Consider the following 18,143-nt stretch of genomic DNA (forward strand, 5'->3'; position numbering starts at 1 on the left):
TTAGACAGGTTTAGTTTAGACTAGTAGAGAGCATAAGATTAGACTTTGATAAAAATCAGTCGAGCAGTAAAAGTTGTGTGGAGGTTTTACAGGAAAGACCAGCCTTCAAATTTTGAACGTGAAATTTGCAAGGTATACTTTTCCTACACAGAAATATAGTACGTATCGGTACGGGAACAGTATAAAGGAATGTTACCAAAGAATCGCCAGTAAACAATCGCAACATTAACTTAAAGCCACACGTGATTGTCAATTTGCTTTGCAATGTAAGCCGGAGGATACCGGAGCCACGTAGCCGACGATACATTACCCTTACGAGTTCGCATTTTGTAAATTGTTACTTCCATATATTTGGAAACAGGAACTCCGAACCCTACGTCCTCTTCCATTGAAAAACATATAAAAAGTCTTTGTTTACCTTTGTGTTCTTCCAGATTTAAAAAAAGTAAAGTGCTCTTAAACGACGTGAATTGTATTGTGTTCCGATACTAATAGCTGTTTTGTTTCGTATCACATCGAGTCATTGCCGCACGTCTTAACAATTCAAGGAAAATGTACCTAAGTAATTCAAAATGGAGTAGCTGTTGAAAGTATATTTCACTGGCAGTTACGAAAGTTCTCGAAATGCAAGTTCTGAAGACTTTATAAATGTGCAACTATATAACCAGATAGAAAACTTTCAGACACTTTCAGAACAGTTCACTTCCACCTTGATTTTAGATAAGAGGTTTATTTCAATCAAAAACAGAGTATAATATCAAAAGTTAATTTATGAGAAATTTGGTACGATTTAACAAATATATGCTGTAATTCACAAGTTTTGTTCATCGGATTACTTCTTGGCAGGGACATCTGGCACGTCGAATTCACTTACTTGGGCGTCGACAAGCTGCTTACTGCGAAGCTTTATTACTGCCCGGCTTGGCACATTCGGATCCTCCATTTCAAACTCGATCAGTCCTATAACAATAGCCACATTAGTACGTGCTTGTCACGACGTATTAAATCAATTTGAATATGAATGGGAACTGATCCTTTCGTTATCAAAGTGCAGTTGTTTTCACAAGCCAAGCGAATTTGAAACAATTTGGATAAGGTTGACGTTGGGATCCTAAAGCATATTGGATTATTTAAAAGGGTTTTCTAACATAAAAACAAACATTGATTTATGTTATTAGTAAAAAATTCAACAATCGGATATTAAGCTTTTGTTAACGAAACCTCCTTTTCAAAGTGAAACCTCCTTCAAGATCCTTAGTGAAACCTCTTTCGAACCTGGGATTTGACAAGCAGTCCGCTATAAAAGACGGAGCGCTCTTAGCAACGCTCTCTCCGCTGTCAGCTGGCCTTGCTGGAACATCTCCGTGACCTTCGTTGTATTTATTCAGCATAGCAGCCATATTGTTATTTCGATAATTGCCATTCATACCTATTCCTTTGCAGTAATTAGAGTTTGATGTATTAACTTTAAGTTATCTTTGTAATGATTGGGTTTAATTGTTTGTGACGTAACCGTGCTTGCTTTTTAAAAACCTGTCCTCACTTCTGGTTTCTAAGATCAGAAGTGGGATAGACCACGTGCTTTGTGCTGTTTGTGCCATCTGTTTTAAGTTAAAGTAAAGGATTTGTTTGAATTTCATCTAATTACTGCAAATTTTATTTTTGTCTGTTTCACGAGTATCGGTGAGCTTTTTATTTTTATTGTGTTTTTCATGAGACATGCCCGAACGTTCGAAAAAGTGTTAAAAACCAAAACGATTCGCGTCGATCATGTCGTAATTGTTCTCGCACGTTGAGAAGTAGATCGTTTTATCATCGCATAAACACCGTGAGCGTTCTCGTGCGTACCTCGTACCTCGATTCTAAACATCGTAATGTGTTCCGTAGTCTATGAAGTGGTCATAGACGTTGTGATAACTCATATAGCTGCCATGATTCCACGCGTGATCGGGCCTTAGGTTGAATATTAGCTCGTTGAGGTTATGTGTAACATTTAAATAAGTTCATGACATATGCCGAAAGTCTCTTTGGCGTTTTATACCAAAAAGGTTTGTCTGACGATCTGAAAGTTGCAATAATAGTCAGAGGTATATTTGAAACTCAAATAAGGGCTGCTGCGACGAATGCGAAACTTAAAATAACAGACTTAGTTGAATTTTTGTTAGTACCTATGTGTCAAGAAGGACTTTATTTGTTGTCAAGTTTTGAGTACTGTCACGAATGCTGGTTTTTATTCGGTTAATTTAAAAATATTTCTTTCGTAGATACTGAAATAGATTACTTTGGACGTTTTCTTGATAATGGTCAGGAGCGGCCGAGCTCAAGAAAAATTGAGGCTCTGGTAGGCTTCTACACAAGTATCATGCTCTATAGTGTGTGACGTAACACTCTACAACAAGCATTTATGTCTCCAGGAGACAGCGTGCCTCAGAATTGTTTACAGACAATCAGCGGTGTCAATACGACTACACCAAAACCAGAACAACCACGAGCGTACGCTGCTGGCGACTCTGTAGAAGGCTTCGTGGAGTGCAGCAAAGCTGGACTCTGGCATGCGGGAGCCCTGTAAGTTCCTACGCGTACAGCTACATCATCGCTGCGAGCTGGAACTGCTGGCTGGTTCGGCTGCGGCTGCCGGGCGTATGGTGCTCTGGCGCGGCGAGTCAAGCTGGACGCATGCTGTGCTGTCTTCGAGAATTCAGAGCAACAGGAAGACTTCTGTTTGGCCTGGACCTCTGGTTCACAGCTTCTGTTTGGTCTGAGCCTTTGGCTTATGGCTTCTGTTTGGCCTGGACCTCTGGTTCACAGCTTCTGTTTGGTCTGAGCCTTTGGCTTATGGCTTCTGTATGGCCTGGACCTCCGGTTCATGGCTTCTGTTTGGCCTGAGCCTCTGGTTCATGGCTTCTGTTTGGTCTGAGTCTCTGGCTTATGGTTTCTGTTTGGCCTGGACCTTATGGTTCATGGCTTCTGTTTGGTCTGAGCCTCTGGCTTATGGCTTCTGTTTGGCCTGGACCTACAGTCCATGGCTTCCGATCTGGTTAAGTATATCAGCTTCATTACCATCTGTTCATCTTGGCTAGCATTCTATACAATGGAAGTTGGGAATTTCATTGCTTGGAATGTTACTAAGCTTCATTTACATTTTAATTTTAAGAATCACTGATTTTGCTGTGCAGTATTTTTAAGTTTTAGCTTTTGAGTTTATTTACTTTTAAGAATCATTGATTTTGCTGTGCAATATTTTTAAGTCCATAGCTTTTAAGTTTACCATTTCAATAACGTTCCTGAAATCTTTCTGTTCGCTTGTTGGGTACTTGATGGTGGGAGTGCACGCTCACTATCGCGTACTTTACAAAATCACTTCAAATGCTTTTTGTTTTCCAGCTTCGACACAAGTGTCGCAAGAAAACAAATGTTTAGTATGTGTTGTTGTCATTTTGCAGATGATTATTTCCAGTCTGAGAGCGACAGCAGTCTGGTGATGCTTGAGCTAGTGAAGACTCCAAGCAAGATGCGGTCGAGGACGCCTCGCTGTCAGGAACGGCCGTGTTAACGAAACCTCCTTTTCAAAGTGAAACCTCCTTCAAGATCCTTAGTGAAACCTCTTTCGAACCTGGGATTTGACAAGCAGTCCGCTATAAAAGACGGAGCGCTCTTAGCAACGCTCTCTCCGCTGTCAGCTGGCCTTGCTGGAACATCTCCGTGACCTTCGTTGTATTTATTCAGCATAGCAGCCATATTGTTATTTCGATAATTGCCATTCATACCTATTCCTTTGCAGTAATTAGAGTTTGATGTATTAACTTTAAGTTATCTTTGTAATGATTGGGTTTAATTGTTTGTGACGTAACCGTGCTTGCTTTTTAAAAACCTGTCCTCACTTCTGGTTTCTAAGACTTTTTAATATCAGCTGTTTGTTAAATTATAAGTTATGATTTAATCATCGATAGTTTTTTTACTCTAGGTTGTAATCAATTAACCCTAGAAAGATAGTCTGCGTAAAATTGACGCATGCATTCTTGAAATATTGCTCTCTCTTTCTAAATAGCGCGAATCCGTCGCTGTGCGTTTAGGACATCTCAGTCGCCGCTTGGAGCTCCCGTGAGGCGTGCTTGTCAATGCGGTAAGTGTCACTGATTTTGAACTATAACGACCGCGTGAGTCAAAATGACGCATGATTATCTTTTACGTGACTTTTAAGATTTAACTCATACGATAATTATATTGTTATTTCATGTTCTACTTACGTGATAACTTATTATATATATATTTTCTTGTTATAGATATCGTGACTAATATATAATAAAATGGGTAGTTCTTTAGACGATGAGCATATCCTCTCTGCTCTTCTGCAAAGCGATGACGAGCTTGTTGGTGAGGATTCTGACAGTGAAATATCAGATCACGTAAGTGAAGATGACGTCCAGAGCGATACAGAAGAAGCGTTTATAGATGAGGTACATGAAGTGCAGCCAACGTCAAGCCGGTAGTGAAATATTAGACGAACAAAATGTTATTGAACAACCAGGTTCTTCATTGGCTTCTAACAAAATCTTGACCTTGCCACAGAGGACTATTAGAGGTAAGAATAAACATTGTTGTCAACTTCAAAGTCCACGAGGCGTAGCCGAGTCTCTGCACTGAACATTGTCAGATCTCAAAGAGGTCCGACGCGTATGTGCCGCAATATATATGACCCACTTTTATGCTTCAAACTATTTTTTACTGATGAGATAATTTCGGAAATTGTAAAATGGACAAATGCTGAGATATCATTGAAAACGTCGGGAATCTATGACAGGTGCTACATTTCGTGACACGAATGAAGATGAAAATCTATGCTTTCTTTGGTATTCTGGTAATGACAGCAGTGAGAAAAGATAACCACATGTCCACAGATGACCTCTTTGATCGATCTTTGTCAATGGTGTACGTCTCTGTAATGAGTCGTGATCGTTTTGATTTTTTGATACGATGTCTTAGAATGGATGACAAAAGTATACGGCCACACTTCGAGAAAACGATGTATTTACTCCTGTTAGAAAAATATGGGATCTCTTTATCCATCAGTGCATACAAAATTACACTCCAGGGGCTCATTTGACCATAGATGAACAGTTACTTGGTTTTAGAGGACGGTGTCCGTTTAGGATGTATATCCCAAACAAGCCAAGTAAGTATGGAATAAAAATCCTCATGATGTGTGACAGTGGTACAAAGTATATGATAAATGGAATGCCTTATTTGGGAAGAGGAACACAGACCAACGGAGTACCACTCGGTGAATACTACGTGAAGGAGTTATCAAAGCCTGTGCACGGTAGTTGTCGTAATATTACGTGTGACAATTGGTTCACCTCAATCCCTTTGGCAAAAAACTTACTACAAGAACCGTATAAGTTAACCATTGTGGGAACCGTGCGATCAAACAAACGCGAGATACCGGAAGTACTGAAAAACAGTCGCTCCAGGCCAGTGGGAACATCGATGTTTTGTTTTGACGGACCCCTTACTCTCGTCTCATATAAACCGAAGCCAGCTAAGATGGTATACTTATTATCATCTTGTGATGAGGATGCTTCTATCAACGAAAGTACCGGTAAACCGCAAATGGTTATGTATTATAATCAAACTAAAGGCGGAGTGGACACGCTAGACCAAATGTGTTCTGTGATGACCTGCAGTAGGAAGACGAATAGGTGGCCTATGGCATTATTGTACGGAATGATAAACATTGCCTGCATAAATTCTTTTATTATATACAGCCATAATGTCAGTAGCAAGGGAGAAAAGGTTCAAAGTCGCAAAAAATTTATGAGAAACCTTTACATGAGCCTGACGTCATCGTTTATGCGTAAGCGTTTAGAAGCTCCTACTTTGAAGAGATATTTGCGCGATAATATCTCTAATATTTTGCCAAATGAAGTGCCTGGTACATCAGATGACAGTACTGAAGAGCCAGTAACGAAAAAACGTACTTACTGTACTTACTGCCCCTCTAAAATAAGGCGAAAGGCAAATGCATCGTGCAAAAAATGCAAAAAAGTTATTTGTCGAGAGCATAATATTGATATGTGCCAAAGTTGTTTCTGACTGACTAATAAGTATAATTTGTTTCTATTATGTATAAGTTAAGCTAATTACTTATTTTATAATACAACATGACTGTTTTTAAAGTACAAAATAAGTTTATTTTTGTAAAAGAGAGAATGTTTAAAAGTTTTGTTACTTTATAGAAGAAATTTTGAGTTTTTGTTTTTTTTTAATAAATAAATAAACATAAATAAATAGTTTGTTGAATTTATTATTAGTATGTAAGTGTAAATATAATAAAACTTAATATCTATTCAAATTAATAAATAAACCTCGATATACAGACCGATAAAACACATGCGTCAATTTTACGCATGATTATCTTTAACGTACGTCACAATATGATTATCTTTCTAGGGTTAAAGAACCTATAACTGAGTCCTTAAAACCTAGAACACATATTCGTGTCAGAAGGCGACGGAGTAACTCAAACGAAAAAGGTATACAAAATATACTAAGACGAAGCTTTGGCCCCTTTGCTACAAGTTTTCAGTCCAGTTTTTATTTGTAAAGGATTTGAAAACAAAGAATGATGTAAATCGTAATGTAATATAGAAGAAAAAAGTTTAATGATATAAACAAAATTACAGTAGGTACATATGTAAAAAGTTAATGATTGCTCAATTACTATATAAAAAGAGGTAGGCAAAAAATCTTTTTTTGATCAGAAAAAGAAGGAGGTGTATTATTATTATTGTTATTACAGAGAAAGAGAAAAGCCACCTTGTAATTAATTATTGCTCTGTGGAACATTCGCCTTTTAATTATTTCTTTTTCGTGAAGTTCTTCGCTTTGTGGTGACTATGACTATATACAGTACATGCTCCAATAACGAAACCACTGACATAATGTGCAGAGAGCAGTTAGTTCAGATTTATAACGTAACACAATTTAATTATTACGAAAACGGCCAATACCTTATGCTTGTGGCATAATTGCGGTCTGCAAGCGGTATGCGGAACTAATGGCAAATGTATTTTATGAGAGTGTCTTGTGAGATGTTGCTATAATCCCTATACCTAAAGCTGTTGGTATTCCAATTAGTTGATAACGCCTGGTTACATTTTCAACCTATTTAGACTGGATTTGGAGTATCTGCTATCGATAAAGGCTATGGAGCTTGGTATTATGTCCTCTACTAAAGAGACTGTTGTCGATGTACATATAGTCCAAATAAAATAAAGTAAACATGCAGTACAACAAAAAAAGATGTAGGATCAATAGAAAATGTTCACTTAATGACGTTACAAGACATTTTCCCTGTGTCGCGGGAAGTTTGATAAAAAGTCAAATCACATGCACGAAGACACACATATTTAGAACAACCATTTGTAGATCACAAAAATACTAATTGTTCTATGTGGGCATCAAACCCGCGGTACAAGAGAATAGCACATGAAATGCCGTACAACATGCACAATTTTCCTATCAGACGTTTAAAACGTTAACGTGAGATAGGAAAGTCGTATCATGTTGTGACTTTCTTGCGTTACGGATTTCTCGTATAATTATAGCAGGAGCTATGTTAGAGAATGTATACGAACCCAGTTTCACGATGGTCAGAACGACGTACAGAAAACCCTAATATAGGAGACTCCTGCATTGAAGATCAAACTTACACCTTCGCGTTTACAAATAGGTACGTGAAAAAACTGCAAGGACAGAATTAAGGCCGACATTTTGTAAATAGGATTAAATGAAATACGAATAGGATTCTCTGATTAAAGAGAAAAGCCGTTGTAGCCCAAAACTAAACTGAAACTCTCGATCTTTTAAGTTAAACACCCTTTCGACCCATTTAGAAACATTAACATATTAAAACGTAATCGCAAAATCATAGCACCCAGACGCCATACCCCGATGATAACTAATATTTAAAAACCATGAAAATATTTCAAAATTGGAACATTACAAGTGGCGGCGGGTCGGCCACGACGAAGACTCGGGCCCTCATATCGGAACGTGACGGGATCCGTGATGCAGCAAATTTGCCAAATTAACGTGATTAATGAACGTACCATGAATAGCAATTTAATTATCTGTATGCAATATTTTACAAAATTATTCTTATCCGCGACTTAAGTAGTCGCTTCTGTAGAAAGCTGAGGTAACGCTAATTTCTGAATTTGACACAATAATTACGAGAGTAAAATACACAACATTGTAACGGTCATATTATTGAAAGTCACGTGAAAGCTTATAGTCTGTCTATGATATTTATAAAGATTGACTTACGTAATTATCCACAGACTACAAGTCACAAGAAGTAAACAAAAGAATCTGACGAAAACAACATGTCATAAACTACTTAGCCCTTAAAGAAAAACATCTAGACAACACAATACGCGTCACAAGTAACAATAGGCGAGCTTGTAAACTCGCAGACAATATACAATGGTCTTCAAAAGGGGAAAATATAAGTATAATGGTGGTTAATGTGCTTATATCACGTTAGATGGTCGCCTGAAGGTCGTGGTCTCTGAACATTTACTTAAGGGTAACTTGATACCGCATTCAGCCAACGGGACGTCGCGTCGACACCGTGTGCCTGCATCTCACAATGAAAGGTGACTCATTACAGACTGTTCCAAACAATGCTATTGTCAGATAAAGGGCATTAGTTATTAACTTTTTCACACCACTTACAATGGACACTTCAGTTTATTTTTAGCTGGGACGCCGGTATTCTTGCGTAAAGCCTTATTACAATATAAAAACCATATAAGCTGTCCATTAGGATCACGACATAGTTGTCAATTTATCTTGTGACATATTTTCGTATGGTACCTATGACACAATGTCTTCGGTACAGATTTTATTATTTAATGAGAGATTTCTATGTATCTATATCTAAGTAAATGAAACCTGTCTTCATATTTGCAAGAAAGTAAGTTGTAATATGAATATAAGCATCTAACAAAAGGTGACTTTTAAGTCGCATTACGCAGACGGAGAACTGATTGATATTGGCAGTCAACAGACTGATCGCGAGACCGCTGGTAGAGACTTTTTAACTAAGCAGTTTACTTGTACATCATCATTTTGTAATGTAGTGTTTTCCTAATTTGTGTGTACATATATAAAACAGCCGTATGCTCTTTACCTACACTCAAGTAGCTATCTCACTTCCACCTTTCCAATATTAAGTATTCGTTTTTTTGGAAGTAGCAAACCGATATCGTATGTTTGAACAGCCATAATATATTGTAGTGTCGCAAAATCGAAATCCAAGTTATGAATAAATGTTGCCGCGAAGGCTTCGTACTCAAGTGGCTGTAAAGAAACGAACTGAAGTAGGGCAGGCTGTGCCGATACACGAAGTACATTTCAGGCTAATTTATGTGCCTACATCTATCGCCGACTCAACTGCAGTAGCCGCTCGCTAATAAATTGTCGGAGTCATTTGTGATTTTTATATCTGCAATTTAATACTGATTTTGACTCCACGGATAGCCATCATCATCACGCCAAACCCACAATGCGCGGCGTGTTACGGGTTCGATCCCTGTGACTAAATCTGGTCTTTGTGCATGTGACTTAATTATTGAATGCCGTTGCTCTGTATATTTATCTCACATATTCAGTCAGAGAACAGAACGGTAACATTCAACTAGTAACTAGAAATGAACAACGTTTAGCATGGGTCCACAAACAAATATAATTAATTCACTACGATTGTATTCACCGAACTAGCGATTTATACCAGAAGAATTATTACTTCAAAAAGAAAATTGCCAAACCAAACCAAAGCTATGTAATATAGATTATTAATTTGCCTGAAATAAAAAAGAGCGTGCCCGATTTCAATGCATCATATTTCATGTAACAAAAAGAAAATTCATCAGATGAAAGCTTTGTCCAATGACAATAAATTTTACAACAATTTACCAAAAAAACACAGCTGGATCGGATACTAATTCATTAACATCTTGCATTTAAAACAATCACGTTAATTGGTTGTCCTTTTACACATTGCACGTTTTCAATTATTTATTCGCCCCAATTATGCAAATTGCCACGGAATATAATGTTTAACAAGTTTTAAACAAAATAGAAATAAAAGGCTGGAGACTGTGGTCGGGATTTAGAAAAGGGACTGTGCTCATCTACTGCATTCATAACTTGTTTTATATTATGAAAGAAACACTTAAAAACGTATAAAAGCACGGTTTTGTTTGTGAGATCTTGTTGCAAGTTTTATAATGAGTTCTCGGAGTGTATGAGAGGCAAGATAACCCTACTATCTAGTTAAAAAATACGCGTTTACTATAAATAATTATAGGTAAAACGACCATTAGTAGAATAGTTGGTACAATAAAAAGCTTTTTTCGTTTTCCGAAACCAAACTTGCTGTGCATGATCGTCGTTATACTATTAGCAAACAATTTATCTTAAACCGTTTTCATAGTTATTTTTAAGGTCATCATTTAAAGAGAACGTTGAAAAGTACAAAATACGGAGAAATTTCACTTTGTTATTACACTATTTTGGTCTGCACTAAATTAATGGACGAAATAGTTTTACAGCACATCTCAAAAACTTCCTTCGTCAAAAAGACCGCTGTTATACTGGTCAGAGTACAAATTCTGAATTTTTTACTTAATCTCAAGTTTCACAAAAATGTCACATCTCTACTTAGCGAAATCTACTACTCTATTTAAACAATTACCAAACTGTGATAGCGACTGACTTGGAAAGGCTTTATTTAATTAACCGAGCGTTTAATTGAACGAGTTAGTACAATGTAAGTTACGGTGTAGAGATCCGATCTGCCACCCGTTTCGGTGACTCACTCCCCGCCCGGCGGTAATAGGCATGGGTGTCTATTACCGCCGAAACTTGGCCTTATTTATGTTCTAACTTATTGAATTTAACTTGACTTACGTATTCTGTTTAACTACTCTACAATTTGCACCTCTATAACTGCAGTAAATCTTAAATAGGTCGGTTAACTATGTAGTTTTTATTGCTGAGAATTCAACACGAAATTATGTAATATTATTATTGGCCCCAGATTATTCTACTGCTGGGTAGGCATTCCCACTCTTCTTCTACTTGTTTCTAGAACGATTCAGAAAGATGATGAAATAAGTGAAAATTATCGTTCTTCCAAATGGCGCAACTAAATAGTAGTAGATTCATAGAACGAATTTAAAATTTAAATATCCTAAAAATGTGTATGTTATATTTCTTTTAAAAATAGTCGGTACTGAAATCCATTAACGACTCCCAACGACAAATGTTACTTTATCCACTATTCAAATAAAACTGGAACGAACTGAGTGATGGATTATGGATGGAAACTCAAACACCAGTATGATTGTAAAAGATTATAATTAGGAAAACGTCCGAGCACGATGTACATGAATCTCAGCGGTAAGACAAAAGAAAAGGAAAGTGACAGCTAGGTCATTATTAGGGACCCAATTGCTATGAACTGTTTACAAGGTTAGTTACAAAACGTATTATGCGTGACCCATTTCACCTAATAATACCATTACTTTATTTCTATGACATTGTGTTTACAAAGACAGTTCTAATACTACCCCTTAAACCAATGTCATAAGCAAATAACTAGAAGTAGTTACATAACAGAATTACACCAAAAAAATAATAATACAATATCACAAAGAATGCGAGATATTAAGTACTTAAAGTGAGAGATGTTTTTAAAACCTGAAAATAAACTTTATTATAAATTATATAAACATAATCCATTTACAAATTGATCATGTTTTTCTTTTGTCAAAGGTTTTGTCAACACATCTGCAATCATTAAATCTGTAGACAAATACTTAACATTAACAATGTTTTTCTTTATATTTTCTCTAATGAAATGATGCCTCACATCTATGTGCTTAGTTCTATTATGATACATACAATTAGTAGTTAACTTTTGAGCAGACTGGTTATCATTATACAATGTTACTTTACAATTACTGTTCAACAATTCATTAAGAAAACTTCTTACAAAAAGAGCTTCCTTACAACAATCTGAAAGTGCCATATATTCAGCCTCTGTGCTGGAGAGGGCAACAGTCTTTTGTTTGCGACTTTCCCAAGAGATCAATGAATTACCAAGCTTAAAAATAAAACCAGTGAAAGACTTACGATCAAGTTCATTTCCACCCCAGTCAGCATCTACATAAGCTGTTACATCCATACCACTCTTCTGAAAAACTAATCCATAGTTAGCAGTACCTTTAAGATAGCGAAGGACACGCTTCAAGGCTTTCCAATGATGTTCAGTGTGACACTCGTTAAATTGACTGAGCACACTCACAGCATGAGCGATATCTGGTCGGGTGCACACCGCTATATACATGAGACAGCCAAGCAAATTCCTGTAATGAGAATTTGTACTTTTATTATCACCTTTAGGTAATTTGATTCCTTTTTCTAGTGGAGTTTTTGCAGGTTTGCAATCCGTCATGTTAAACTTCTCCAATACCCTTTTTATGTATCCAGTTTGATCAAGTGTAACTTTATTTTGACTTTTATTAACTCTCATTCCAAGAACGTGGTGTGCAGGTCCAAAATCCTTCATGCTGTGAGTGTGCTCAGTCAATTTAACGAGTGTCACACTGAACATCATTGGAAAGCCTTGAAGCGTGTCCTTCGCTATCTTAAAGGTACTGCTAACTATGGATTAGTTTTTCAGAAGAGTGGTATGGATGTAACAGCTTATGTAGATGCTGACTGGGGTGGAAATGAACTTGATCGTAAGTCTTTCACTGCGCAGTGGAAGCGTGCTGGGCCCATAACCTGATGGATTATGGATGGAAACTCAAACACCAGTATGATTGTAAAAGATTATAATTAGGAAAACGTCCGAGCACGATGTACATGAATCTCAGCGGTAAGACAAAAGAAAAGGAAAGTGACAGCTAGGTCATTATTAGGGACCCAATTGCTATGAACTGTTTACAAGGTTAGTTACAAAACGTATTATGCGTGACCCATTTCACCTAATAATACCATTACTTTATTTCTATGACATTGTGTTTACAAAGACAGTTCTAATACTGAGAAAGACCGAATTGGTTTTAGCAAATGTATGCATGTAAGCTTAGCTAAAAGCTTCCTACGCTTACAAACTGCGACTGTTTTATAAACAAGAGTGTACATACAAGTACAGATTCGACTATTATAAGCAATTTGTGTATAATTACAAAAGCTAAATTACTAAGCTAAAGTATTTCGAGCGATCAACAAAAAAACAAGTGTGAGTCGCACTGACTCTTTAAAGTGCACGAAAAATCATGTTTGTTGATGGGAGCCTTTAGAGCATTTACTTTATTTGTTTTTATAGCAGCAATAGACATACCTAAGTTATCTTTGAAAAACTAGTGATAGACCGATAGACAAACCACGAAGTATTTAAAGTAGAAAGGCTCCGTTTTATCCTTAGGAAGGGAAGGAAAAAAGATTATCCGGGAAAAGAAAACGGTCGAAAAATATTTTACTAAAAACTACTCAAGAAGTAAAAAAGAGTTTTTGCCTTTGGCCTCAAATCATCAAAGGGTTTTTAAGCACTTAAAAATAAAAAAATGTAAATAGGTAACAAACCTCCTTCTAGGATGACATCATCTTTGTAGTTCTCCCTCATGGCTCTGGCCAGTATCTGGTGGTAGAACATGCTCGCGTTCAACCTCACCTCCGGAGTCACCTCCATCTTGGACACGGCTTGGATCAGCACACCGAGCTTCTGTTTAGCCGTGAGTATCAACTTGTCAACTGTCAAGAACAATGGCGTTACTTAAAAACCGTCATATATTGAACAACGAACACCGACATGGACAAATGAATAAACGACGCCCTGCTTTTTCCCTCCGGGTGTTAAAAACATACTAAAACCATTAAATTCGACGAATGAATTTGATGTGGAGCGCTTCATTTTATATTCACGATTCACTCGATGCATATCGATTAAATTCCGAATGTAAAGTTTGGACAAAATAGAGTTCACGCTTTTCTGAGCTACGCATAATGCTGGAAACGTCGATCAGAACGTTTTGTTATGCATAAATGCCGACGGAACATTTTGCTATACAATGGTATACTTCATACAGCTACTGTTACCTTTTTCTGCTGTCTATTTTATTTTCTTTTAAAAAACGTCTCCCCCTGCTGTAAAAATAATTCCTGTGTAACGGAGGCTTGACAAAAATACAAATCACATGCCCAAATAAACTAAGATATACTATACTATACTACTTGTTCTACGGGTATCGAACCCACGATATATCGTGCTCAGTAAGTTTGGCGTGGTGAACTTTACCACACGACTACCCGTGCAGTCGCTTTTCAGAATAAAGGGGTTCTATTGAATACTGTGTTTTCGTGGAGCGGTTGCGCATCCAACCTCCGCAACCTACTTTATTGGGAAAACAGATTCCATTTAAAGTCTTTGTTACGTTGCATTTGTTACTTACTGGGAAATACTGTGTTTCACTGGTATTGTAACGATTTATTTTGAAACTGTTTTTGTTCGAATTAACAACACCATAAAATCAATACAAACGAATTGACGTAAGGATATGACTGACTGGAGTATAAATACTCACAATCTGATTCTACTTCGGGCACTGTCTGTAGAACATCTTCCAGAGCGTACTGGATGGCTGGCGGCACGTCGGTGAACGGCCGGGGCACATTCGGAGCACCTGAAAATAAGTAATACTGTGAATCCGCGTTTTCAAAACTGAACAAAAACCATATTACTTTCAACCTAGCTGCGTTTTAATTTTTAAATTAATGCTATGTTCTACAAAGTTTTTCCCTTATGAATCGGATTACAATTATTGATACTATAACCTCAACTGTGACCTTAATGGCGGCTTAAACTTGAGAGAATTCTATTATGTGAATGCTTTTAAATTCCAATAAAAAATAATGAGTAGTTTTCATAGTACCTACGATCGGCCTTTGTGGAACTCACATTAACCACATCACAATAACATACCCAGTGGGATACAGACGGCTCATAAAGCCGGCAGCTCGGCTGCCCGGGCCAGCGATAAATTCCATCCATTATTCTAAATGCAATAATGCAGATTCATTTTCAAGTAGTGTATATTACCTAAACTAGAAGTAGAGCAAGCACAGAACCTACATTTATTAAGGGTAGTTACATCGAATTAATTTTTGCTTAACCTAATGAAAGCTCAAGTGAAACGTTGTAGCGAATTTATTAGGTACGTATGTTGTCTACGGCCGCGGCCAACTCTGCTAACATTGTAATAAGTTAGCGTGGGAGGTACGAATACGCTACATAGTATTGCCGCCGGTATGTCGACACGGAAATTAAACTGAAACTGAGGACGAATATATCGTATGCAGTGGAGTAAGCAAACAAGTTTTCTCGGGCCGGTAATTTAATGGCTTCCGTACTGAATATGTCGCTTCGTGGAAGTAAGTTGTCACCGATTTTTCCTTTTAAACGTGACAATTTAAACGGAGACAATTGTGGCAACTTAAAACATTGGTTTTGTCGGGCTTGCACTTTAAAATTTTGATTTAGCTATCACAATTAATATGTACCCCTAACAAAAGGTAAACATTTTAATTATCTTAGATACAAGTTCGAATTTAATACTGTTCGAATTGGACTAGTTCAGTATCAAATAAGGCTTGTTTGTCCTTTACATATCAGTTGTCCGATGTATGTTCGTTCTACTGACTGAAATAGAATGATAGTGTCATCGACAAAGTCTATCTAAACGCCGAATCTCGTCATATTCCAGATATATCAAAGAAAATATAGCGCGTGTGTAGTCCGCACAGTATGCCTTACTATTCGACTAAACAAAGGAAAAATTGAACCGAATAATCTAGAGAACCATTCTCTAGCCTCCGGGCAGAGAATTGCGCCGTCTCATAAGTTTTGAAATGAAGAATGTCCTTTGTTCGTTTACTCTAAGTTCATTTGATGAAAACGACGTGAGGAATTTAATAATTGCGACATATCATATTATACACGAATGGTTAATTTTTTGTTTGCTATAATCTAACTGAAGGGACAATGAATTTTTAGAGAATTATTCAGATTACAAACGTTACAACAATAGCATATTTATAATGCTTGAATTGATTGAACAAAAACCCAAATTTATTCTACAGAGCGTTACACATCTTAAAAATTCACACTGCGCTTGCGCATATACCTTATGACAAATGTAATATTCATTTAAGATACCGGAAACTATAGCTAAAATAAAAAAAATGTCTAACGAACTAAGGAACGCAGCATTGCTGTTGTAAGATAAAATCGACTCCGAATCACCACTTTTCGTTTGAAAACTGGGATCATCAACGTAGGCAAGGTTGCTAGATTAAATCGGGTCATGCTAACCACATGAATTCTCTTAACTGCTGTCACAGTGAATTAATGGAAGTCGTTTTTTTGGCAGGAGCAGTATTTCATGACTTATTGCAGTCACACATCCTATTGTGATTTAGATAGCTGATGGGAATGCAGCTAAGGTTTATTTTATTGATGCCGAGAGTAAAGAAGAACAACGACTTATGTTGTCAGATGCGCGTGCAATACAGCTAACTCTACGTTCACCTTAACCATATCATGTGTAGTACAAGCTCTGTTAACTCACAAACCTCAGCCGCTGCACGTCATGATAATACGATATGACAGATGCAGTCAAACACATTTGTTTGTACAAGACCTGACCTAGATTCACTGTTTACTATGATAACTCATATTATGGTCAGTGCGAACTGTTAATTCGATAAGTCGTCATGTGTGCTGGATACATCGTGTAAGGACATACATGTTGATAACTAAATATATTTTCAAATTAAAAATACCAATATTTTTAGTATGGAAAATACATTGCGAGCGAAATTTAAGTTAAAAATCAAATTATAATGACAAACAAAAAATCGGTAGTAACTCTCTTGAATTAATGAACAAACAATCTATTCCACTACTATATCAACTTAAAATTCACATGAAATAAACCGAAACAGAAAAGCTACGGTAGAGAATGAAAAATCTCATTTGTGTAGTACACATTTCGTTCCCCATCTCCCGCGGGTCGCTTACCCACTGACCCAGTGTCGTCTCTACCGACATTGAACTAGTTACTCCACATTCAAGATCAATGTCGCTCTGACATTCTGATACGATAATCTAGCGTCAACCGAACGCTGTTACAAATGTTGTATTCGAAACAGTTGAATACATAGTAGCTGCAGATTAATACAATGTATATTCAGCTGTTTTGTATTCAACAATTCAACATAGTAATTGTGTTGAGTCTTATTCGTAGTTATTTAGTTTTTTTACTTTATTCGTCATCGAGGAAAACGTATTTTGATAATTAAAAAAAAAGACTTATTCTGATAATTAAAAAAGAAAGTTTATTTCATAAATTTTGGGTTTATTCTGTCCTTGATAGAAATCTTACAGGCTTATTTCCGAAATATTTGTAGTGATTGTCGTTCTTTATTATCATTATATTTGACATTCTTAATCGGAATGTAGAGAAAAATTGACTTTTTAAAACGCACATAAAGTACCTAAGTGTCAGTTTTTAATCAAATATAATTTTTCAGTCACAAAAATATAAATTTGTATACGTAATGCAATTAAAATAATACATACCAACACTGGATAGGAGTTCATTTATTTGTTGAAGTGAAGTTCTCATTTCTATTATGAGTCTGCCCTTTTCGTCTAGCGACTTTGCCAATTCCTTTTCCTCCCGGTTTTCTGCGCTGAGTTGAGCCCGGATTTGCTTTTTTTCACTAATGTAACTGTGTCGAAACAAAATAAGATACTTTTAGTTGGACTAGAAAACTGATTGATTTGGAACTTTGCCTATAGCTTGACTGCATAGATGGCTGACTTATTAAGGTCACCATGACAGTGAATACTGTAGATGACGCGGATTGGATTTCTGTAGATTAAGCGCTTGTTATAAGTCTGGGCGCCCTTTCGCACGTGAAAAAATGGTTAAAATCCTCACCATGGAAAGAGTTCTTATTTCAAGCCTAAAGACCATTCTACAAAGAAATAGTTTGATCAATAA

At 36.7% G+C, this 18,143-nt stretch overlaps 1 protein-coding gene across 1 annotated transcript; it reads right to left on the reverse strand.

The window, feature by feature from the left end:
* Positions 1-752: 752 nt before the first annotated feature.
* LOC113507428 lies at positions 753-18,143 on the reverse strand. Its single transcript, XM_026890285.1, has 4 exons — positions 17,717-18,143; positions 14,661-14,759; positions 13,663-13,830; positions 753-960 (listed from the first exon to the last, which is right to left on the reverse strand). Exons 1-4 carry the CDS (start codon positions 17,760-17,762, stop codon positions 833-835), a joined length of 441 nt encoding a protein of 146 aa, XP_026746086.1. The 5' UTR covers positions 17,763-18,143; the 3' UTR covers positions 753-832.

The sequence above is a fragment of the Trichoplusia ni genome, unplaced genomic scaffold (assembly GCF_003590095.1).
Source record: "Trichoplusia ni isolate ovarian cell line Hi5 unplaced genomic scaffold, tn1 tig00002051, whole genome shotgun sequence".
In the NCBI taxonomy this organism is placed as follows: domain Eukaryota; kingdom Metazoa; phylum Arthropoda; class Insecta; order Lepidoptera; family Noctuidae; genus Trichoplusia; species Trichoplusia ni.